Source organism: Schistocerca americana, chromosome X (assembly GCF_021461395.2).
Source record: "Schistocerca americana isolate TAMUIC-IGC-003095 chromosome X, iqSchAmer2.1, whole genome shotgun sequence".
Taxonomy (NCBI): Eukaryota; Metazoa; Arthropoda; class Insecta; order Orthoptera; family Acrididae; genus Schistocerca; species Schistocerca americana.
Window position 1 is genome coordinate 370708513 of NC_060130.1, and position 26338 is coordinate 370734850.

Here is a 26338-nt window from a genome sequence, read left to right on the forward strand (position 1 = left end):
TAATAAGCATTTGATATTGGTACTTCTTGAATTATATTCTGTCGTGTTATAAATGTACATGAGGTAAATAAAAATGACCATTAGTGCCAAAACATTGTCTTATTGCTGCAATATTAGAAAGGCATATTTCGTTTTATCTAGCAGTGACAAAATGGAAATAACCAAATCAGGAAACCACACCAGTCTTTGGTACTCGCATTAGCAGCTGTATCATTATTAGAAAACGACAATGTGATTTTTCATGTAGCAAAACATATGACGAACTTTGATGAGGTCATAGATTCTTTCGCAGAAAGGAAAGCACGCCGTGTAAAGCCGTAGCAGGGTTAGAGAGAAAAAAATGCTGGGACCTAAGGATTGAAGAAATGTGTACCGTCTTTCTTATTTCTAGTCTATACTGGTTTTAAGTTTCCTGTATATAATTGTATGTCACACAAAAGATTCAGTTATTAGCTAATAGGCAATAAAGAGTGCAGATTTTCTCCCGCTTACAAGTAGTCCCACCCAGTAATAATTGCGAGTTTTTTTTTAAGCCGATAGGATGTCAAACCGACCGACTGGGAGCAGGAGAGGCACCACAGGACATTTTAATTTCCACTGTCCTGAATATAGGTTTCATGGCTTCCATTATAAAATATATGCATTTAAATTCCACAGAGCGAAATAAAGTGACGTGCAATATAAGACTGCTGTGCGAAGAGTCATGGCACTGTAATTTTGCACACTTAAGGCCAAATAACATGTCTTACATTTCCTGGAATATGTATGTTTCATTGATCAAACTTCTCTGACAAAGATTTGCGCTACCAAATGAATATATTTTTTGAGAAATCAATTTTTTTACAAAAGTTTCTGACGTCCTATCTCAAACGCTCGAGGGTGCGGCTGGGGGGGGGGGGGCACACCACTATCCAGTTTTTGCCCCTTTGCCCCTTTCGGAAATATTGTAGATCCGGGGTCGAAGAAATCGTGATTGTTGGTTTGCTTTCCCCTCAACATTTCCTATGTGATCGTTCCAATTTGTCCAGTTTCAGTTTTTATTAATCGCAATCCCTAAGTATTTAGCTGAATTTGCAGCCTTTAAATTTGTGTGATATATCGTGTAATCTAAATTTAGCGGATTCCTATTAGTATTACATTACATTCTTATTGGTTCTCTTGATCATTTGTTGTACAAGGTATACATTATGATATTCGACAAGCCATTGTGATTTACAATACATATTTTTAAATCATACAATAATATGTACATTGATTTATGCTTAATATTATCACAACTGAAGGTTCAGCTTCCATACATTATATTTAACCTTGGCAATAAATTTGTATGTTTTGAGATAGTCATCTATACTATAATAACATTTTTGCAATAAATATTTATGGACAGCAGTTTTAAATTTTGAAGCGTCTTTTATTTATTTAATGTTTGTAGGTAGCTTATTGTATAGTCTGTTTCCTGTTTGCAAATGGTCCATTCTGTTTTAATGTTGTGTGTGCATGCTGAACATGTATGTCGTGCTTTCTCCCTGTGTTATACAGGTGGATACTCTGGTTGGCTGACACAAGATGTTGCTATTTTCTAAGATTTCCCTTACAAATACGATTACTTGTAAAATGTACAGACATGGTAGTGGAAGGATATGTAGTTTCTTGAATAAGGGCTTGCATGAGCTTCTTGATGCAGCATTTTCTGTGGCTCTTATAATTCTCTTTTGGCATATAAAATAACTTTCGCTAGCAGATGTGATTCCCCAAAAGATTGTGCCATATCACAGTAAGGATTCTGCCTGGGCGAAGTATACATCTTTTAGTACCTCTCTCGATGTGCAATCAGAAAGAATTTTGATAGTATAGCAAATGGTATTTAATTTATTTGTAATGTATTTTGTATGTTGGTCCCATCTTAGATCTTCTTGGATCCATATCCCAAGAAATTTTGTAGAGCTTACATTTTCGAGGGCTCTAGTAAACAACTCTATGTCTGGTGCTGGTGGACATTTATTTTGCACTGTGTATATGCATTGTAACTGTTTTTTCTGTGTTTATTACTAAGTTGTTTCCAGAAAACCAATCTGTAATGTGGGTGGTACAACTTTTAATCTCGTGTAGTAATTCTTCTTTGGTCCTTCCTTTTATTATCACATGTGTGTCATCCGCAAATTTTATGTAATTATGGCATGGGCTAGTCGGTTCCAAGTCATTTACAAAGAGTGGAAACAGAACTGGTCCTAGAATGGAGCCTTGTGGTACACCATACTTGATGCTCTACTTCTCTGGGCAGTAGGACTTTATCTTGTTCCCTTCTTGGATAGTAAGCTCAACTAATTTCTCTCTGTTTTGGAGATACGATTTTATCCATTCATAGGCCGGGCCCCTAATACCTACAAATTCAAGTTTCTGAAGCAAGATGTTGTGATTGATGACATCGAATGCTTTAGAGATGTCTAGAAATATGGATGAGATATGTTCTTTATTGTCTATTGCATTTAAGGCTTCATTTAGGAATGCAAAGGTAGCTGTCTCAGTAGATTTAGATTTTCGGAATCCATGTTGAGTATTTGAGAAATAATTATTTTTTTATGAAACTGATTAGTCTTTTATAATAGATTTTTTCAATTATTTTGGAAAAACCAGACAGTAATGAGATTGGCCTGTGGTTTGAAACTTCTGTTTCTATCCCTTTCTTGAACAGGGGTTTTACTTTTGCTATCTTCAATTTTTCTGGGAACACCCCTTCTGATAGAGACCAGTTATAGATGTTGACAAGTGGCCTGGCTATGAGGGGAGCACATTTCTTCAAGATATAGTCAGGGATATTGTCAGTACCAAAAGAGAATTTGGGCTTCAGTTCTTTGATTATACTAAGTATTTCCATTTCATTGGTAGGGTATAGAAAAATAGATTTGTTATTTATAGTACATCTGGATTGATTTGTTGGAGTGCACTGTAAATTTTGATTTATAAGATGTTCAGCCATCTGTGTAAAGTAGGAATTAAATTTATTTGCAGTTTTTGTAGGTTCAGTTATCACAGTTGAGTTCTCCATTAGGCTGTTAATATATGGAAGTCTATCTGTTCTGCTGCAGTTTCTTTCCTGACAATATTCCATATGGCTTTCGTCTTATTGGTGGAATTTTTATGTATGTGTCATTTGCCATTATTTTTGTGTGTTTGACAACATTTTTGAATATATTTTTATAGTTTTTGTAATACGAGTCAAATTCTGGTGATGTGAGTTTTTTGGACAATCTGTACAGTAATCTTTTTTTGTTTGAAGGTACTAAAATCCCACGAGTAATCCATTTATTTTTTGTTTTCCTTGTGTATGTTTTCCTCTGGGTTGGAGGGAAGCACAGTTCAAAGTAGTAGGAAAAATTGTTAATAAAGTTATTACATCTTCCATCTGTGTGTTCGCAGTTTTAAATTTCTTACCAGCTTTCTTTGCTCAAGTAATGGAGAAAATTATTTATATTTTCATTACTGTAGTTTCTACTGGTGGTTGTTAGGCAGGGTGTAGGCCGTAGCTCAGTTTCCATACTCAGAGAGAGCTTTTGAGCTGTGTGATCCCCAAAGCCTATGTTTAGTGTTCCTATTGTATACTTCATTTCTACATTTACAAATATCTGATCAATCATGGTGCGTGAAGTCTTTGTGATACCAGTTGCTGTTTCTATGGTGGATTTCATGTTAAAAGTTTACACGAGATTCAGTAATTCATTCTTTTCTTTGTATCCTCTACAAAGTCAATAATAAAATCACCACATAGAATAACTCTCCTGCTTCCTTGTGTTAGTCTGTTAAGTGAATATTCGAAACTTTTTAGGAGAGTATTTATGTCACCAGTTGGAGCTCTGTATAAACATATAACGGCTAGTTTAATGTCCACTGTCTCAACTCCTGATAGCTCTACATCTGTTTCCTTCACTACATCAACACGAAATTTTATATTTGCAAAGTTTATATTATTTCTGATGAATATACAACTGCCACCATGTTTAAGAATTTTTCTACAGAAATAACCACCTAGCACAAAGTTAGGTAGGGACACAATATGTAACTTGTCCTCATCAAGCCAGTGTTCTGTGAGACACAATAATGAGGTACTCATGTAGATGGCTTCACTTCTGTCGCTCGATTCCCACTAACTTCATGAAAGTCATCACTGTTAGAAAGGCGCGGAGCAGCATTCATCAAAATGAGAAACTGATCAAATTAATAAGGATCACAGTGACACCAACGAAGTCGCGTCAAAACACTGTATGAGGGAAGTAAGAATAGTTTGGCCTCAGCCAGAGCAAAAGACCGATTTAAATCACGAAGCACATTGAATAATTTTTGTAGCGGTGAAAACATTGAAACAACTATAAAATATGTTGTTCGAAATTTTCTTTATTTTCGGAAAGAAAAAAAACTGTAACGAGATTATAAAATCTGTCCTTTGAATAAATAAGTGGAGAGCTTTCGAAATAAGTCCAAAAAATGTGGACTGTATGCTCACCGAAAGCTTTGAGAAGAGACTGAAATTTTAACAGAAGACACGTGTAAATTTCAGTATTACTTCCAGGTTCACTGTTCTGTTCCAATATAAGCAAGTTACTGAATAATGGGAAGCCAAGCTACGCAATTTTTTTTACTTTTTCGGGAAAAGTTTCATTGTAGTGGCTTAAGAATGTCCATAATGAAGACAATATTTTCTGCGGTTACATTATTGTGAAGGAATGACTTGTTTTTCTCCGAACATTAAAATTTGCAGGTGGCCTCTCAAGACAAGCGCAAGACATGCGCAAGACAAGTCTTTGTACTTTATGTGCGCGAGTCCAGAAGGAAATGGCGGATAGTGTGTGTTTTGCTGCTGCTTGTGCGGGGGGTATAGTGCTGATGCTATTGTTATTCGGTGAATGGTGTTACGTATTTCATAAAAAACAGTAGTTTCAACAAACATATTCAGAATGGTAAGTTGAAATTTGTACAAACTCTGAATAAAGTTTGAGAAACACTTGGCATTTGTTGATAAACTTACACTGACAACTTGAAGTAATAGGGATGACAATGAGTCGTCGTTATCGCGTTTGCTGAAATTAAATGTGCATATTATCATCTGTCAGCACGCGTTCTCGTACTAAAAAACAGATGTTACATGTTTGTTGATACTTGATTAGTTGTGATAATCGCTGAAACATCGTCTGCTGATTGAGGGCGTCGTGAAGTTCATTACTGTTAGGTGTTCACTTGCGTAGAAGTTGTACTGTCACAACCTGACTTTGTATCATATTTTTCGATAAAGTTGATATTTCTCAGACCAGTATAATCATCTCGACAGCAATGCTAATATACAACTTGTTATTCGATAATGGGCTCAAACGCTCATAAACAGAATTGCTTATACATTCTAGGCACTCTCGTTTATTATTATGACAGTGGTACATGTGAACGTCATTTCTTTCGGAACCAATGTTTACCACAGTTATTAACGGGTACAAAAAGAAAGCTACTGGGTCAGTCTGCCATTTTTAAATATTAGTAATTATTTATTGCTTTGCATTGGTATATTTATTCTGTCAGTTATAATTATTGAGCACATTACACAACTTTGAGTTCAAATAAATGATCTAAATAGTTATGTTAACAACAATGCAAGAGTTGTGCTTAATAATTGGTGTTTGTAATAGAAATATATATACGAGACGCTGGATTTTCTGGGAACTAAATAATGTTAAGTGCTCCACGGTCCCATGATAGTCGTGTATGAAAATTGGTTGCTTGTTAAGGCATGTTAGAACGTGCATATATTTTTATATTGATATAGGTTGTACTGTATTATTGTGAATCAGGTTTCACATCTATCATCAGTACTTGTTTACATAATGTATATATTTTTTGTGAGCAAAGAGTGTCTTGTTTCATGATATCATCACACTTCTCTCCAGTTTCATTTGCAAATTTAAGGCTTTTAAATCCTCAATACATTTGTGAAGCCTCTTTGTGGTGGAAAGTGAACAAAATACAACTATTTATGTCCATTCATTGGTTTGCAGTATTTTACAAAGTGAAAGTACAGTAGTGTTGACTGTAGCATACCATTATTTCTGCAACAGTTTAAATTCAGTATACTATCCCTATTATTTAATACAGGCTTCATCATTGATAAACAGCTGGTGAATGCATACATGGTATGTATTTCACCAAGTGATATGCTAAAATATGAACCTGCTGAATTGTACAAGTTACTAAGGCACTGTGACAGTCACCATTCAATGTTATATTCACATGCTCAGCACTTTTGGCATCTGTATTCTTTAGATCACCATATGGCGTGTGCTGGAGAGCACATAATGTATCAGAATAATTTCCCCCTTCCTACTCCATTCCTGGTTGGTGCATACATGCAAATGAAACCTGTTGTACTCGTCTGTGTTATCATCATCATTATATTTTGTAGGAAATAGTATATTTTTGACACATTTTGGAAGGTTGGTTCATAGAATTGTAACTGATGGTATCTGTGATGCAGAACATATTTCTTGTAATGTCTCACACTTCAGTTCATTGAGCATTTTGGTGACAATTACCTGCTAACTAAACAAACGTGTGACAGATGTTTTTCTTCTATAACGTTAATCCAACTTCATAAGTGTCCCAAACTGATAAACAGCACTCAAGAAAATTGGGCTAACAAGGTAGACTCTTTTGTGCTTGGATAACACTTTTTTCAGGATTCTTGCAATAAATCTGAGTCTGGCACTTAACTACTCCATGGTTCAACTTGTGCAGTCATTCAACCTAAAATGACTCTCAGTAGAAACTCCTAAATGTTTGAAAGTTGTAACTGATTCCACTGACTGATTGCCGATCAGATAGGCAAATGATATTGGATCTGTTCATGTATTTACCTGCATTACATTATTTTTATTTATGTTTAGAGTCAACTGCTAATATTTACACCAGACATTGATCATATGCAAATGTGTCTGCATTTTATAGCAAGTTTGTAGTAATGTAATCTCCTAATACACACATCATAGGGCTACGGACTCTCTTATCCACCAGGTCATGTATAATTGTGAACAGTAACAGTCTTGTCACACTACCGTGGGGTACGCTAGGTATTGCCTTCACTTCTCAAGGTGCCTCTCTGTTAAGACCGGTATACTGTGTTCTGTTTACAGAGAAGTCTTCAGTGCAATTACATAGTTGTTCTGATATTTTGTACAGGCGTAATTTGTTTGCTAAATGACAGTGCAGCCTTCCTGGAAGTCAAAAATCACAGCGTCAACCTGAGCTAGTGTCCATGGCATTTTGGATATCATGAGTGTTCAGAGTAAACTGGGATCTGATTGATTCGTGCTTATGGAAACTATGTTGATTACCGCTTCAGGAGTTGCTTGGTGTCGAGAAATGTCATAAGATGTAAACAGAATATATGTTAAATAATTCTGTAGGTAGTTAGTTATATGTTCAATGTATCGTTTTGCACAATGGATTGTAACGGTGGTGAACAAGTCATTTTACATTCACATCGCAAATTAATTTGTACATACAATTACTTTCTCAACATTTCTGATTTTTTATCTTTTTTACAACAAGAAAAAGAGTTACAAATGTGAGCGCACACACCTTTTACACATTACAATAATGCAAATTCTTCTACAGAATAGAAGGAGTTGTCAAGGAGAAACTTTCTCAGTTTTTACTTTGCTGTCTGTCGGACATTTCATATCGCTGGGTAAATGATAAAAAATGTTTGGTGCAGCATTGTGCACCCTTTTTTGTGCTAAATACAACCTTAATGTGAGAAATGAATGTAATTTTTCTTTCTGGTATTGTAATTATGTAGTGCATTGTTCCTCTTGAACTGTAGTGGACTATTTACAATAAGCTTTGTGAGGGAATAAACATACTGTGAAAGAACATTCAAAATGCCCAGCTCCTTGAATATATGTCTACAAGATGATCATGGGTGAGTGTCACATATTATTCTCACAGCACATTTTTGCACACTGAAGACTTTCTTTTTTAAAGACGAGTTATCCCAGAACATCATTCAGTATAACATTACTGAATGAAAATATGCAAAATATGTCAACTTACTGATTTTTCTCTCCCAGAGATTTGCAATGATTCTAAGTGCAAGTGTGGCTGAACTAAGTTGTTTTAGGAGTTCCCAAATGTGTTGTTTCCAATTTAAATTCTCATCAATAAGGACCCCTAAGAATTTTGAAGTTTCCACCATATTGATTATTTCCTCACCATGTGTTACACTTATTATTGGTGTAGTACCTTATGATGTGCAGAACTGAATATGTTGGGTCTCTTTAAAATTGAGGGCAAGACAACTCACAGGAAAACCAGTCAATGATGCTTTCAAGAACTTGGCCTACAATTTCTCCTGTGTATGTACCTGTATGTATACTGGCAGTAATAGGCAGCCCGTGTGGCTGACTAGTGGGATAAGGATATCATGTAGAACAAAGCGGGAATTATATCAAAATGTTAGTAGTCACAATCAAGTTACAGTAGCCCATTACAAACAGTATTGTAAGGTGCTTAAAAATGTTATTAGGAAGGCAAAGAGTATGTGGTACACAAATAGAATAGCTAATTCTCAGGATAAAATTAAAACCATATGGTCAGTTGTGAGGGAAGTGTCTGATCAGCAGCACAAGGTCGACGATATAAAGTCAGTTATTAGTAAAAATGTTCCTGTTACTGAAAAGTCAGGTAGATATATGTACAGTATTTAACAATCATTTTCTGAGCATTGCTTAGTTCTTCCATAATTTTGGGGTGTCTCTGCCCATGCATCCTCTTAACATGCCCATACCATTTTAATCTCTTCCTTTTCAATTTCTTCTCTCATACTTTCTTGTTTAAGGTCCTTTCTAATCTCTGCATTCCTTTCTCTGTCCATTCTTGTTTTTCCCTTAACTGCTCTGAGAAATATCATTTCTCCTGCTTGCAGTCTGCTCCAGTCCCTTTTTTGTCATTGTTCATGTTTCTCCACCATAGGTGACTATAGGGAAGTAATAATTCTTACACATAAGGAGTTTTACCTTTTCTGAAACTTCCTTATTCCAAATCAGGTGTTTTATTGTTTGGTAGAAATTGTCTCCCTTCTGTAACCCCCTATTAATTTCATTGGTTATTCTTCCATCCCTAGATATTTCACTCCCTAAGTAAGTGAAACTTTCTACCACTTGGAGTTTTATGTTTGCTGTTTACTTATGTCATACGGTATTTTATTTTGGGGTAACTCTTCCCATTATCAAAGGATATTTTTGGCTCAGAAGTGGACAATTCAGGCGATAAGGGGTGTAAGTTCATGAACCTCTTGTCGATCCCTGTTCACTAGTCTGGGTATTCTGAAACTGGCCTCTTAATACATATATCTTGTACTGTCATTTCTTGTTAACAATATCAGAATTAGCAGCTTTCACTCAGTTAATTCTAGACAGAACTCCAGTGTGCATTTGGCTCACACTTCCTTAACTCTTGTGCAGAAAGGTGTGCTATATAGTGCTGCAGCTATTTTCAGTAAGCTACCAAAAGAATTCAAAAATCTTAGCAGTAATCCACTTGCTTTCAAATTGAAACTGAATAGTTTCCTCATGGATCACTCCTTCTATTCTGTTGAATAGTTTCTCATAAATTTAGCTGATTGTTATGTTATATTGTTGATGACGTGAACTTGACCTCATGTCTTGACTTTTTTGGGTTCATCTAACATTTTATTTCATGTTATAATTTCATGTACTGGCATGTTTCCATGACCTTGGAGATATGCTCCTCGATTTGGTCCTACAGAATTAGATGTGCAAATAAATTAAAAAAGGAAGATAGTACTCCCTTGGTTGTTTACAATCCAGAATTAACAACAAATATGCCAACAACACATTGCTGTGTTGCATGTAGTAATAGTCAGGCAGCCTAGAAATTCCATGAAACTGAAGAGGATCTCATGCACCAAAGAAATGTATCAAAATCCACCTATAAATTGTAAGAAGTGTATTATGCTCTAAATATTTCACCTGGATGATGATGATGAGCACTGCCTGAGACTGCAAATTTTAGTCTCCTTTGTACTGAAATTGGTTGTCTGCAGCAACAGTTGACAGAACAAGCCTGGTTATTGTTTGTGTTTATTTTTCTTGTTGTTTGCGTTTTAACAGGGCCAGCTGCTCTTGCTAATGAATAAACTGTACAATTACAAGCTCGAGCAGCTACTGAATAAGCCTCAGGCCCCCATTGCCAATTCAATATTTCCTTGTGGGTGGATGAGTAGACTGAGAAATTATTATAAACTAACAAATACGTTTCAGTGACTCTTCCTAGTTACAGAAACTGTCTACGATGGAGCTTTATGTTTACTGTATTGTTTGATAAACACTGCAATGGACTGTTATATGATTCCTGCAAATGGTTGTGGGACAGTAAAAATGATGAATGTTATCAAAGAGTTGCCACTTGTGAATTCTTGTAGGTTTGTGAGTCATATTTGCAAGCAGATGTGCTCATGGATGGCTCCCAAATGGAGCTCTACTGACTAGGCCTAGAGGATCAGCCCAGAACCCTTCTGCATCGCTAAGCATTTAATGTTATGCTGCTGTGTGTACACTACACATTTCTACAACATCCTTTCTCAGTGGGCTGTTTAAATCTGGGGTTCCATAAAAATCTCAAGGAAGCCTTTGTTACAGACCTGCTAGTCTTCTAGGCAATTGTAAACACTTCTGAATAATAAAGAACAATAGGAAAAAAAAATAGAAGACAAGCTTCAAGCTGACCTAGGAACATCTTCAGATTGTTATATTGATCGAGTGTTGCCTCTGATTGGCAAGATTTCCCCGATTCAGCATGCAGTTTTAATCTCTCACTGAATCAAACTCATAAAGTTTTCCCACTGTCTAAGGAGGATTAATTTCTGTTAGAATTAATTTCTGTTGGAGTATTGGAGTATTATGTCCAGAGAATTTAAAGCTATTAAGTTTTCTACACTGTGTCGTCAAGTGACCTGAATCATCTATATAGTGTCAGGAATCTGTGTTAGTTTGTTAGAATGATAGCTGTTCTGAGACGCAGTGCTTAGTATTGATATTCAGTCTTCAAAGGGCTGTCAGGATTAGATTTTGTAGTAACAAGTATTGTGAAAAGTATTCACACTCATACAGTAACAAATTGCAGCAGAAACTTGATACTGAGAAATAACATAGTTGTACAGCTGTAGCGTATCATATGTAAATTCAGCAACATCTCCATGATATCAACTTAGCCCTATTTTATCCACATCTGCCTTATGAGATTTAGGATATGAGGGATGTCCACCTCATTCTGTCTGCAGTTGCAGTTACTACCTATATAATTTACATTCCCCTCTCCTGCATTTCCTCCTCTCTTTCATTCTCCATTGTTTTCCTCGGCCATTCTCTTCTTATCTCGGCATGTACCCTTGTGTCCTTCATTAAGTTTGACAGACAATCTTTCAACATTCACTAAATGTGTCCAGACCACTTGAGCTATAACTCTTGAATAGTCTATTCAAACGGCTTCATGTTTAAATTTTTCTGATTGGCTGTGTTCTGGGTCTGTCCCTCCTACGCTTGTTCTCTGTTTTCCAAAGATACTTCATCACTGCTGTCTGTATCTAACTTTTTGTTCACTACATGAAATTATCAGCTCTAGATCAATGTCAGGGTGTAGGTACATCTACACATATCTAGCTTTACCCTTTGATATCTTTCTATTGTTGAGGCTGTTCCATTTGACTCCATTAAACAGAGGCTGTGCTGCCCTAACTCTTTATGTAATTTCTGTTTTTGTCTTACCATCTACACTAATGACAGAAACAAGTATTGAAATTTACCAACATGTTGTAATGACTTTCCTCCAACTATGGTATAATGCATTTTTTTCCCTCTGGTTATAATCATGTTTTTGGTTTGTAAATTTACCACCAGTTCTTTCTCCTTCAACTTTTCCACACAGACATCGCTGCTGCATTGTATGATTTGTTCACAAAAGGCTACCATACTAGGGTGTCTGCAAAGCCCAAACTGTTCTTTAAACTACTTTAATCTGGCAATTTTTGATGGTCAGCCCTTTAATTTGCTGCTATGTACCTTTATTGCCCAGTGAAGGTATATTGCTAAAAGCAGGGAATCCAGGCTACAGCCTTGCTGGATAACTTGCCTCATAATTCATAAATTCTCTGGGTCCCTGTTCCTATGTTGTTCCTCTAATTTTTTATACACTCTCCTAAAAGATCTATATAGAGTTCAAGAACTCTGCTTTTGGGACCCTGTTAAATACCTGCTATAGGTCAAAAAATAATTTATCTTTTACATCAATTGATACGATTGTCCCACTGTCAAAGGGTTGTTACTTTTCCTTGTAGTTTTGTATCCAAAGATTGAATTCCAGACCACAATGCTAACTGTTGAGAGAAATAACAAAGGAGTACTGCATATGAACTTGTACCACAGCAGGATTTACAATAGTTTTGGTTGTGGTATGCACCATATCATATCTAAATTCAGCTCCATCCCCATGACATGAAAGTGAGTTTTTTGCTGGATTAATTTATTTTTATTTATCTTTATTCATCCAAGCATCATCTCTCAATGATAGAAGAATTGCCAAAGTAATAAAACGCAAGTCAGTAGCTCAAAATGTACAACACAGAGTATACATAACATGCTTTATGAAAATAGGACAGGTGATCGCTCATGGCCTTGATTAAGGAACCATCCTGGCATTTGCCTAAGTGATTCATGAAAACCATATAAAACACACATCAGGATGATGGGACAGAGCAACTTCATCCTCTTGAATATGCGGTCAGTGCCTTAACAGGTGCTCTGCCTCATTCGGTTGGTCCCTATTGTTCATTGCTCCTTGATTTACACACAATGTGTTTCAGGTAACTCATAATATAAAATACAAATGTGTTCATCATCATAGCACACACTAAGAAAACATACTGGTGGCTCCTGGACTGTAAAGATGCTGCTTGTGAAGCTGCTGCTCTGCCTGTTGCATTAACTTCAGCCTGTTCGCACAGCTGACTCATGCACACATGTATTCAACTGTGCTCCTCAGTCCACCTGAAAAACTGAGTCAGCAGACACCCCACCTCCACCCCCCTTCTTCCTCCATAATGAGTTAAGAAGGAAGCAAATACATTGTTTCAGTAAGCTGGCTGCTGTTGGAAGGACAATGAGACAGTCACTGAAACGTGCAGATTCTATTGAGACTATTTCTGGCAGTCTTTTCCAATGTACCATCTGCCACTTAGTGCCTCCTGTGTGCAGTGAATAGCAATGTATCCTTTTAATGTTGTTATTCCATACTAGAATTCCATTGCTTGAAAGGTATGATAAGGATACTTGTGTTTTAGTATATACCCAGTCCCTCTCCTAAGATGCTCCAGGCCCTCTTTTTCCCATGTTTTGGTACATATTTTCAATTTTGTTTTTGCAATGTGTGTATGGAGTCAGCTCAAACAATGGCTTCTCATTACACCTGTCATGCAGCACCCAGTGTCAATATTTCTAATAGAATGTTTTTTTATGAAGGGAAATCCTTTATGTGCCCATTCAGTAGAGCAGTTCCAAATTAGTCTAATGCAAAATTTAGTTTAATGATAAAACATGTAGCACTTCGGAGGGTGGTTTGAAAAGTTCTCGGAATGGAATAGAAAAAAAGTACTTACATCACTGAAACCTTTTTTATTTTTCAGTGTAGTCTCCTTGTAGATTAATGCACTTGGTCCAATGATGTTCCAGTGCCTTGCTCCTATCTCGAAAGTGAGTTTCCTCCACGCCTGCAAAATAGTTGTCAACTCTGACTGTCAATTCTTCGTTTTAAGTGAATCTTCGTCCACCAAGAAAAATTTTCTGTTTTGGGAAGGGATGGAAGTCTGGCGGAGCCATATCAGGTGAATAAGGTGGGTATGGCAACAGTTCATACCTTAGTTTGTGTAATTTTGCCATGGCAACGGCACATGTGTGGGTGTGCATTTTCTTGATGGAAGAGACATTCTTCCTTGCTAAACCTGGCCTTTTTTCACATACCTTTTGTTACGGTTTGTTCAGGAGGTTAGCATAGTATTCTCCAGTAATTGTTTTTTTTCCAGTGGGGAGATAATCTACAAACCGAATCCCCTTCACATTCCAGAACACTGATGCCATGACCTTTCCCGCCAAATGAATTGTCTTTGCTTTCTTTGGTGGCAGAGAATCAGCATGTTTCCACTGCTTTGACTGTTGCTTTGTCTCTGGGATATAGTAGTGCACCCATGTTTCATCTGTGGTCACAAACTGGCATAAAAAATGTTGTTCGTTTCTCCTATGGGCCAAACATTGTTTTGATATGTCCATTCTCGTGCGTTTTTGATCCAGCATAAAGAGTTGTGGCACCCACCTTGCAGATAATTTTTCCATTTCTAATTCTTCAACTCAGTTACTGCTGGAGTACTGCTTATTCTTCATGTTTTGTTGTGCCCGTTAATGTGTAGGTCTTGACTAATGTGGGGCCACTCTATCAAATGGGTCACCAGGGAACTCATGATTCTTTCATGAGCATGTGTGGCAAGCATGGGAACCTGAGCAGTTTTAATACTTCCTTCCTTGCTTGTGCTGCAGCCCCTTTGTTTTAATATTTGTGTATCTTTTTCTTACTGTTTCACATTTCAGACTGAAAGCCCCCAGCAGAATCTGTGTTAGAATAGGCCCATGCTAATGCTTGTCATAAGAGCTTACTAAATGGAGAATATTACTTGACATCATTTAGCACACACCTTAGGAAATGCCTTACCTGAGGTATCACTCCCAACTTATTTAATACAATAATCTATGGCCTTCTTCATGTTTGACTTCCACCATTTTGGGAATTTTACACAGGGGTGATCCATGTGGGAAGGAACACCTTATATGTTGCAAACATGACCCACAGTTAGTCGTGTAAAATGCCTGGGCATTTATAAGTCAGTGTAGATGCCCAGGATAATTGCCTGGGCAAATGCTCAGACTTCATAAATGCGCAGGCATTTATACATTTTAAAGATTAACTGATAAGTGGCACTTATAAAAAAATTTTAAGCTGATACTTTGTGTTGGAAAAGATATTTTGCAACACTGCTTCTTCAGTGTTTGGCTAACCAAGTTGGAAAAGCTGCTTGAGAGTTAGGGGAGAGTTATTAGGGGAAATAAATTGTACCATAAATATAATTTTTTACATCTTTAAAGTGGTCACTTCTTGTAGTAGTACATAATTGAAAAAAGAAAGAAAACAACACTCAAGTATGAAAGAAAGCTAGCTCGTTATGTAGTATTTTCAGTTATACTCTGTTACTGCAAAAAAATTAAAAAGTTGTCCTCAATCACTGTACCTAACTCAAGTGCATTTTTCAAATTCTGAGGACTCTGGAAAGACTTGTTGATATGTTTTTCCATTTTGTTGGAATGCGACGTTTGTATTCCTTAAAACAATATTTACAAGATACTCCTTTCCCATTTAAATTGAAAAAATTCCAAACAGGTTCTTTTTTCTTAACCTTCTTGCAACTGTATTGTCTATAAAACTGTAACTAACACAAAGACGAGGTTATGTTGCTGCTCACTAAGCCATATGGACATGAATGAATGTCAGTCAGTCAGACCAATGTTAGTAATTCCAAGTAAATAAATAACCCTCAGAATTGCACAAATTACTTGAAATTATGAGCCACTCACTCAAAATTTCATCTAGTATCTATTGGCAATATAGCAATAGCACTAATATTTACCCAGATTAACTGGAATTAGAGTAAAAAAAGGTATATATAATGATTTTAGTTAGAAATGTGTCACATACCAATTCAGATTACAGAATTCCAAGAATCGTCGATTCTCTAGAAATCGACTAGTATCTGAATCAAGCAATTTGAGCATCTTGTGCATTAATTCTTTATTATTAAATCTTTTTTATGTTAGTGTTCTCATTTTATCTTCACAACAGTGCAGCCATACAAAAGTAGATAAAGAGAGGAGCAGAATAGGAAACTAGAGTCTGTCTCAAATGTCACCACATCTGCCAATAATTTATTTATTTATTTTATTTTTTTCTGAAAGCAGTTTAACATTTAAGAATACATTAATACATTCAGTTTTTTTTATTTTTTATTTTTTTTTATCAGTTATCGTTCTTCAATATTACTCAGAGATTTGAATTGGATTTAAAGAGTGTTACATTACAAAGCGATGTCCTAAGGACAGTATATTTTATACCATCTTATTACTGTACAGCTGTTCAGTGCTGTGGGTGTGGGCGGTCTGCATATATATATATATATATATATATATATATATATATATATATGTGTGTGTGTGTGTGTGTGTGTGTGTGTGTGTGTGTGTGTGTGTGTGTGTGTGTGTGTGAGAGAGAGAGAGAGAGAGAGAGAGAGAGAGAGAGAGAGACGGGGGGGGGGGGGAATCATAGTAGGTGACAGTGAAAGTTACATGGCGAAGATATTCACGTGAAGAAAATGGCGAAACCAGAGAAAAGGAGAAGCTGTGAAAGAAATAAAGTGCAATAAAGAACATGAAGCCCAGGAAAACCACAGCATGTGGTACAAGAAATAAAACAAAAGCTAACTGATGATGTGAAACTCCAGCAAAACATGTCTGGGAGATAGAGGAAAGGATAAAATTGTATTTTGCTCAGAGCGGACCACCTCCAAAAACAAAGCTGTTTGTAAGCAAATATGGACAGAAAAGCTTCAACGTTAAGTATGATAATTAATTAACAAGGTTTAACCGATGGATCAGTTTTCTAAATTGAAGTAAGGAAAGCAAGATTTACACAGAATATTGGCATTAATTGTATGATACTGGTTTGGAGGATGTGCATTGTGTTCCTGATAGGCGAAGAGGTGGCATCTGACTGATCTAGCTCCGCTCACCCCTTCGCCGACACCTTCTAACACTCCCAAATTTCTTCACAGATTACTTCTCTTTTAGGCTGCACACATCAAGAGTGTTTTTTCGGTGTGTAAACATTTCTCTCCTGCTCATTATTAGTTTAGTCATATAATGGACTACAGTAATGTGTCATAACAAATAGATCTGATGCTGAAAAAGATCATAGTTTATCCACCCTCCCCCACCCCCTCCCACCAAATCATACTCATTAACATGTGTGTTTAAGTAGGATGGGCAGACTCGTGGCCTTGTCATGCACCTATAAAACCTCAAATCAGTTAGTTTTCCGTCCATTCAGGATGGCAGTCATGCATGACATTGTGGGCTGTATTGTTTTGGCTGATTCCACCAACACATCGCAAAAACAAAATTGCAGTTATGTGGTGGAAAAACCAGCAAAAATGGGCCTAATGACATTTAGGAGAGGTACATAAATGATGTGTAACACAGTATGAGCAGTATTTTCAGTGTGTTCATTGTTGATGCTTTTGGACACAAGAAAGTGTCTTCCTTTTTGATAACTGTAGTGAAATTTCCTTACAGCATCCCTTAAATATGGGTTGATGCAAAATAATTTGTATAAAAATAAGAAAAATGTTTGATAACCATTTAGAACAGCATTAATGGTACACTGCTGGACTTACTCACCTCACTTAAATGTCTTAAAATGGACTTTATTGAGGTCAAATTGAAGATACTTATGTATGATGAGAATTTTGGGCTTGTATACAACACTAATGTGATGTATCCTTGAGCATTAATTGAGTGTTATGGATCCAATCGAGGCAAATCTAATGGGTGTGATTGAAGGAACCTAAGAGTTGTGGCCAGGCACTGTCATCTGTATGATGATGCAGACATTTTGCAAAATTGTTGAGAAGGTGTTGTATTCTAGAATCATATCTCACTTTAGCAACAATAATATCCTCAGAAAATCACATTTGGGCTTTCAGAAGAGTTGCACCACTGAAAATGCCATTCACATGTTCACTCACAAAATTTTACAAGCATTAAGTATTACAATAGCACCAGTTGGTATGTTGTGTGAAATATCTAACAAGGGAACCTCCCCATCACACCCCCCCTCAGATTTAGTTATAAGTTGGGACAGTGGATACTCCTTGAAAAACTAAACACATATCAATCGAGAAAACAGGAAGAAGTTGTGTGGAACTATGAAAAAAAATAAGCAAAATATACAAACTGAGTAGTCCATGTGCAAGATAGGCAACATCATGGATAATGTGAGCTCAAGAGCGCCGTGGTCCCGTGGATAGCGTGAGCAGCTCCGGAGCGAGAGGTCCTTGGTTCAAGTCTTCCCTCGAGTGAAAAGTTTAATTTTTTGTTTTCAGACAATTATTATCTGTCTGTCCGATGCGAGGTAACTGCACCGTAGTAAGGGGACGCTACACCTAAACAAACATATGTTTTGACAGAGCACAGGGAAAACTGTGCGACTGTGAAACTGTTACATTCATTTGTTGCAGTTTATGTGACAAACTCTTACGTTTTCATCACTTTTTTGGGAGTGATTATCACATACACAAGAAAACCTAAATCGGGCAAGGTAGAAAATCTTTTTACCCATTCGCCAAGTGTACAAGTTAGGTGGGTCGACAACATATTCCTGTCATGTGACACACATGCCGTCACCAGTGTCGTATAGAATATACCAGACGTGTTTTCCTGTGGAGGAATCGGTTGACCTATGACCTTGCGATCAAATGTTTTCGGTTCCCATTGGAGAGGCACGTCCTTTCGTCTACTAATCACACGGTTTTGCGGTGCGGTCGCAAAACACAGACACAAACTTTGCGAAAATAAAGAAAGTAAACTTCTCACTCGAGGGAAGACTTGAACCAAGGACCTTTCGTTCCACAGCTGCTCACGCTGTCCACGGGACCACGGCGCTCTTGAGCTCACATTATCCATGATGTTGCCTATCTTGCGCATGGACTACTCAGTTTGTATATTTTGCTTATTTTTTTCATAGTTCCACACAACTTCTTCCTGTTTTCTTGATTGATCTGTGTTTAGTTTTTCAAGGCCTATCCACTGTGCCAACTTATAATTAAATCTGAGGGGGGTGCGATGGGGAGGTTCCCTCGCAACACATGTGACTCTGTAAATCACAGTACTCTCCTAGATAAAATGAAGTTTTATAAGATTGATGGTTTAGTCAACTAATGGATAATGTCATATCTAACTAAAAGAATGCACGAAGTTGTACTTAGTCATTAAAGCAATATAGTCCAGGGACATAATTCTGACTGGGGAAAAATCACACATGGGGTTCCTCAGGGATCGGCCTTAGATTCACTGTTGTTTCTCACGTATGTAAACAATCTTTGGTCTAACACACAACAAGCAGAATTAGTTCTTGCTGCAGATGACACTAGTATTGTTATCAATCCAAGCATACTTACAAGTACATACACAGGAAAAATGGTTAGCAAAGTTATTAAAAGTATCATTGGTTTTCCACAAATCGTCTCGCCCTCAATTTTAAAGACACACAATGTATTCAGTTCTGCACATCTAATAATCACAAGATAAGTGTTGCACATGGTGTGGAAATAATAAATAGGATGAAAACTTCAGAATTCTTAGGTGTACATATGGATGAGAATTTAAACTGGAAAAAGCACATTTTGGAACTCCTAAAACAACTTAGTTTAGCCACATCGACATTGAGAGTCATTGCAGATCCTGGGGAGAGAGAAATCGGTAAATTGACATTTTGGATATTTTCCTTCAGCAATGTACATGGAATAACTCGCCTTTAAGAAGAAACTCTTCATTGTTCAAAAACATGCTATAAGAATGATACATTGATCAGCCAGAACATTGTGAACATCAACCTACTATTGCTATAAACCCATCAAGGCGATAGCGGCATCGCCTGGTGAGGAATGACTGCTAGTCAAACATACGCAAGGGCATGTAGTATCAGTGAGAGTGCTTTCCATGTGTAGAATGAGGAAGACACACGATTTATCTGAATCTGACCAAGGGCAGATTGTGATTGCCCAGAGGCTCAGTATGAGCATTTTGGAAACTGCACAACTTATCGAGTGTTTGAGAAGTGCTGTGGTGAGTGTCTTCAACACGTGGCGAAACAAAGGTGAAACCGTGTGTAGACGTCGATGGGTTGGGGGTCACATCTCATTACAGATGTCAGACGTCATAGGCTGGTCAGACTGGTAAAACAGGATGGGTGGCGAACTGTGGTGGAGCTAACATCAGGCTTTAATGCTGAGAAGAGTACAATCGTGTCTGAACAGACAGTGAACTGAACACCCCTAACAGTGGGCCTCCACAGCTGGCGACCCATGCATATGCCAATGTTAACACCACGACATCAGCAACTATGACTGAAATGGGCACATGACCACCCGCACTGGATGTTGGCACACTGGCAGTGTGTTGCATGGTCTGATGAACTCCAATACATTCTTCATCATGCTGATGGGAGGGCGCGGATATGTTGTCGTCCAGGAGAACAACTTCGTGACACCTGTATTGTGGGATGGAGACAAGCTGGCGGTGGCTCCATTATGCTCTGGGGAACATTTGTGTGGGCATCCATGGGTCCAGTGGAGCTCGTGCAAGATACCTTGATGACCAAGGAGTATCGTACACTGGTTGCAGACCACGTACACTCCTTCATGATGACCATGTTCCTGACACCAATAGCATTTTTCAGTAAGATAATGCACCATGTCAGAAGACCAAGAGCATGATGGAGTTGTTTAGGAACACAGGGGCAAGTTCCAGTTGATGTGCTGCCCCCTCCAACTCGCCAGATCTGAGATGTGATTGAACGTGGCATCAGAGCTCATTGTCCCCCTTCCCAGAATTTACGGGAATTATGTGACTTGGGTGTGCAGATGTGGTGCCAACTCCCTCCAGCAAGTCTACCAAGGCCTCGTTGCTTCCCTGCCATGCCACATCACAACTGTTATCCATGCAAAACTTGCACATACCAGCTATTAGGTAAGTGGTCATAATGTTCTGGCTGATCAGTGTATGCGGTGCTCACCCATGCTTGTCATGTAGACATCTGTTTAAGGAGTTAGACATTCTGACTACTGCTTCATAGTATATTTATTCCCTCATGAATCATGTTGTAAATAATCAACTATAGTTCAAATGGAACAGTGGTGTAAGTAATTACAATACTAGAAGGAAAAATGAGGTTCATTACTTCACACATTAAAGTCGTCTTTGGCACAAAAAGGATTGCACAATGCTGCAGCTAACATTTTTGATCACTTATCCAATGATATAAAATGTCTGACATGCAGCAAAATATAATTTGAAAACAAACTTAAAAAGTTTTTCCTCCGCAACTCCTTCTGTTTTGTAGAAGAATTTCTATTATGTGAAAGGTGGTGGGTAGGAATTGCTAACTCAGGTCTTTTTGTGTGTGTGTGTGTGTGTGTGTGTGTGTGTGTAAACACTTCACAAAACACCTTATAAATGTTCAGCATGTAGCCATATTTACTGATTAATTTCCGATGTGACTGTAAAGTGACTGGTTCCATGTCATTATGATTATAGCGTAAAATGATCCATGGAACATGAAACTAAATATGAGTGTTTTATAGAAATGCTCAGGATATTTATATGGGAAGCATTTGGAGAACAATGATGTTCAGCTTGTGTAATACTGTTAAATTAAGTTCAAAAAGCTGCCGATTGGGGCAGACTGTGGTATGATTCTACTGTTAGTATGAGATGTTACATAATGATCTTAAGACCACGATAAGACAAATTAGGGCACTTACAGAAGTGCACACACACACACACACACACACACAGTATATGTTTAAATGTGAATCCAACATTTAGAAATTAACTGAGTTGTGTTTTTCATCAACATGTACATACATACATACATACATACATACATACATACAGGGTTATTACAAATGATTGAAGCGATTTCACAGCTCTACAATAACTTTATTATTTGAGATATTTTCACAATGCTTTGCACACAATACAAAAACTCAAAAAGTTTTTTTAAGCATTCACAAATGTTCGATATGTGCCCCTTTAGTGATTCGGCAGACATCAAGCCGATAATCAAGTTCCTCCCACACTCGGCGCAGCATATCTCCATCAACGAGTTCGAAAGCATCGTTGATGCGAGCTCGCAGTTCTGGCACGTTTCTTGGTAGAGGAGGTTTAAACACTGAATCTTTCACATAACCCCACACAAAGAAATCGCATGGGGTTAAGTCGGGAGAGCGTGGAGGCCATGACATGAATTGCTGATCATGACCTCGACCACGACCGATCCATCGGTTTTCCAATCTCCTGTTTAAGAAATGCCGAACATCATGATGGAAGTGCGGTGGAGCACCATCCTGTTGAAAGATGAAGTCGGTGCTGTCGGTCTCCAGTTGTGGCATGAGCCAATTTTCCAGCATGTCCAGATACACGTCCTGTAACGTTTTTTTCGCAGAAGAAAAAGGGACTGTAAACTTTAAACCGTGAGATTGCACAAAACACGTTAAGTTTTGGTGAACTGCGAATTTGCTGCACGAATGCGTGAGGATTCTCTACCGCCCAGATTCGCACATTGTGTCTGTTCACTTCGCCATTCACCACTTCATCACTGAAAACAAGCTTCACACTGAACACATCCTCTTCCATGAGCTGTTGCAATCGCGCCGAAAATTCAAAGCGTTTGACTTTGTCATCGGGTGTCAGGGTTCATAGGAATTGTAAACGGTAAGGCTTCTGCTTTAGCCTTTTCCGTAAGATTTTCCAAACTGTCGGCTGTGGTACGTTTAGCTCCCTGCTTGCTTTATTCGTCGACTTCCGCGGGCTACGTGTGAAACTTGCCTGCACGCGTTCAACCGTTTCTTCACTCACTGCAGGCCGACCCGTTGATTTCCCCTTACAGATGCATCCAGAAGCTTTAAACTGCGCATACCATCGCCGAATGGAATTAGCAGTTGGTGGATCATTGTTGAACTTCGTCCTGAAGTGTCGTTGCACTGTTATGACTGACTGATGTGAGTGCATTTCAAGCACGACATATGCTTTCTCGGCTCCTGTCGCCATTTTGTCTCACTGCGCTCTCGAGCGCTCTGGCGGCAGAAACCTGAAGTGCGGCTTCATCCGAACAAAACTTTATGAGTTTTTCTACGTATCTGTAGTGTGTCGTGACCATATGTCAATGAATGGAGCTACAGTGAATTTATGAAATCGCTTCAATCATTTGTAATAGCCCTGTACATACATACATGCTCTGCAAGCAGTTGCACAGTTTATGGCAGAGGGTACCCTTTACCACTACTAATCATTTCCTTTCCTGTTCCACTCGCAAATAGAGTGAGAGAAAAATGACTGCCTATAAGTCATAATTTCTCATATCTTGTATTTGTGTCCTTATGCAAAATGTATGTTAGTAACAGTAGAATCATTCTATTGCATTCAGCTTCAAGTGCTGGTTCTGTAAATTTTCTCAACAGTGTTCCTGAGAGAGAATATCTTCCCTCCAGGGATTCCCATTTGAGTTCCTGAAGCATCTCTGTAACATTTGTATGTTGTTTGAACCTATTCGTAACAAATCTGGGAGCCTGCCTCTGAATTGCATTGATTTATTCCTTTAACCCAGCCTGATATGGATCCCAAACACCTCAGCAGTACTCAAGAATAGGTCGTACTAGTGTCCTATATGCGCTCTCCTGTACTGATAAACCACACTTTCCCAAAATTCTCCCAATAAAGCAAATTCTACCATTTGCCTCCTGTACCGCAATCATCACATGCTCATTCCATTTTATGTTGCTTTGCAGAATTACACTCACATATTTAAACAACGTGACTGTAATGCAGGACACTACTGAAGCTATATCTGAACATTATGGGTTACTTTTCCTACTCATCTGTATTAACTTATGTTTTTCTACATTCAGAGCTAACTGCCATTCATCACGCCAACTAGAAATTTTATCAAAGTCATCTTGTATCTTCCTACAGCCACTCAACTTCGACACCTTACCGCACACCACAGCATTGTCAGCAAACAACCACAGATAGCTGCCCACCCTGTCCACTGAATCATTTATGTATACAGAGAACAACAGTGGTCCTATCATTGTTCCCTGGGGACTCTTGATGGTGCCCTTGTCTCTGAATAGACACTCGCTGATGAGGAAAGCATACTGAGTTCTGTTACTGAAGAAGTCTTCAAGCCACTTACATGTCTGGGAACCTATTCCATACACTCATACCTTCGTTAACAGTCTGCAGTGGGGCACCATGTCAAATGCTTTCCAGCCATCTAGAAATGTGGACTCTGCCTGTTGCTCTTCATCCATAGTTCACAATATATCATGTGAGAAAAGGACAAGCCGAGTTTTGCATGAGCTATGCTTTCTAAAACCTTGCCAATTTGTGGACATAAGCTTCTTGATGTAAATAAAATTTATTATGTTCAAAATATCTTGAATACTGAATAAAATAATCTCATTTACCAAAGCAAGAGATCTCAGTGGTGCTAAAAGTTGGACAATAACTCCTAAGCATAAGGAGATCATTGCTTTCCATCATAAGCTGAGAGGAAGTTATTCCTAAGGGAAAACCATTATGAAAAATTGGCTGTGTGTGTAATGAAAGTTCAAAAATACACATACTTGCTTTCTGTATGGACACAAACCTATAAATGCTCTATATGGTGTGAAGCATTGTCTGAAACAACAATTTATTTACAACACACAGTGTAACTGTCATATTTTTTTATACTTAAGAATATGTTACATTTAGGATCCTGTGTATACTTCGGGAAACGGTACTGTATGTAGAGTACAGCAGGAATTGGTTTTGCTTGAAAAACTTTTATAACCCTCATTTAGGGACAACAGAGTTTGTTGAACACAAATAGCTTCTGTAACAACATTGTGTATTAGTGTACGAATCAAACAGTAATAGTTCTTGGATTGGAGGCACAATATAAATTAACATGAGACAGTTCCTAATCAAGATCAGTATGTCCAAGCATCACCTAGCAAAGAGCTGTATATTTAGTAGTCAAAGTTCAATTAATCCTAGCGGTTGTGGCAACCACAAAGTTGATAATTTGTAGCACCATGTATTCAGTAAACAGTTATGGCATTCAAAGAGTCCACTGGTAGAAGTAAGTCGGATAACAGCATCTGAAGAAGAGACCGCCACCGGGCGGCCTTATATTTGTACACTGTGGAAGTTCACATGACCAGCTTGCGATAGACAAGTCTGTGTTATGCTGCAGGCACCCCCTCTGGACATGAGCAATGTTACACATGTCAATTCATCCATGTCTTTGATTTGCACATCCAGCAGGGTTAATGAGGAAACCACTTAACTAAAGCTACTGTGTGGAATCAACAGTCTGTGCAAAATGACTAGTTCCAGCTAAACTTTAAAACTACTTCAGTGGTACTTACCATAAGCTGGCTAAAAATTTCAGAAGTTTCATTTTAACTGCTTTCCAAAACCATCAGTGACAGAGCACAGTGAAATACTGAAAGGATTTGTAGCTTTGCCTTCTAACTTTTTGGTATTTATCAGTAGGATATGCAAATGTTTGGCTCTTGTTGTACACTTTCTAGTAATGTCCCAAGAAATACTTAAACCCTCCCCCCCCCCCCTCCTCTTTCCTCTTCCTACTGCTTCTTCCCACCTCTTTAAGCAGTTCCAAAGCGAAAAGAAAAAAATAATCAAAGAAAGACATTAGAAAGAATTACTTGTTTACAAAAATTTTATTTCCTTAGGTTTATTAATATTATAAAATGTAAATAAAGTGTGTTAAAGGAAAACAACTGGCAAGTCAGTCATAGTTGTTATACTAGCTAAGCACAGTTAACAGTTGTGTATAGCTATGCCTCCATTAAGTGAAAAGTGCATCTCATTTTTCTGCAAATTATTTTACAGCCAGTCAGCATTATTTTCCATATGTTAGATGAGTAAGTCTGTTTAAATGATGATGAGCATCTTATTAGGACAGAATAGATGCTCACTAATAAATCTCTGTTGTTTACCTGCATTTCTCTCTGTTTCATTGTGCGCTAACAGCACTTTTCAAGTAACTATTTTTTCACATTTTTGTTACCCTTTTATTACATTGTTTATTGATAGGTAATTATTCTCTTTATTCAGTTTTTTAATTTATTTTAAACTGCAATTTGTTGTACCTTTTATTAATTTAATAGGAGAGCTCTTCTGATGAACTTCCTGAGAAAGAGCCACCATCACCTGCTTGGAAAGAGGACATGCAGGTAAATATTTACCATATTTCAATATAGGTGGAGAGTGATATTTATTGAGCTATTTAATTGTGCTTACAGTTATAGTTTTTTTCAATTTGGGTGGATGATCACTGATTTGTG

The 26338-nt window shown here is 37.7% G+C and overlaps 1 protein-coding gene across 2 annotated transcripts in view; it reads left to right on the plus strand.

Moving 5' to 3' along the window:
* Nucleotides 1–4697: 4697 nt before the first annotated feature.
* The window catches only part of LOC124554952 (zinc finger protein 135-like), a 95508-nt gene continuing 73867 nt past the window's right edge, over nt 4698–26338 (plus strand). Inside the window, exons 1-2 of one of the 2 annotated variants that reach the window (XM_047128650.1) lie at nt 4699–4952; nt 26162–26227. In XM_047128650.1, coding sequence (XP_046984606.1) covers nt 4950–4952; nt 26162–26227 — 69 coding nt within the window. In that variant the 5' untranslated portion in view covers nt 4699–4949. Of the gene's footprint in view, nt 4953–26161; nt 26228–26338 lie in introns of both variants that reach the window. The other variant, XM_047128651.1, reaches the window with a different exon arrangement.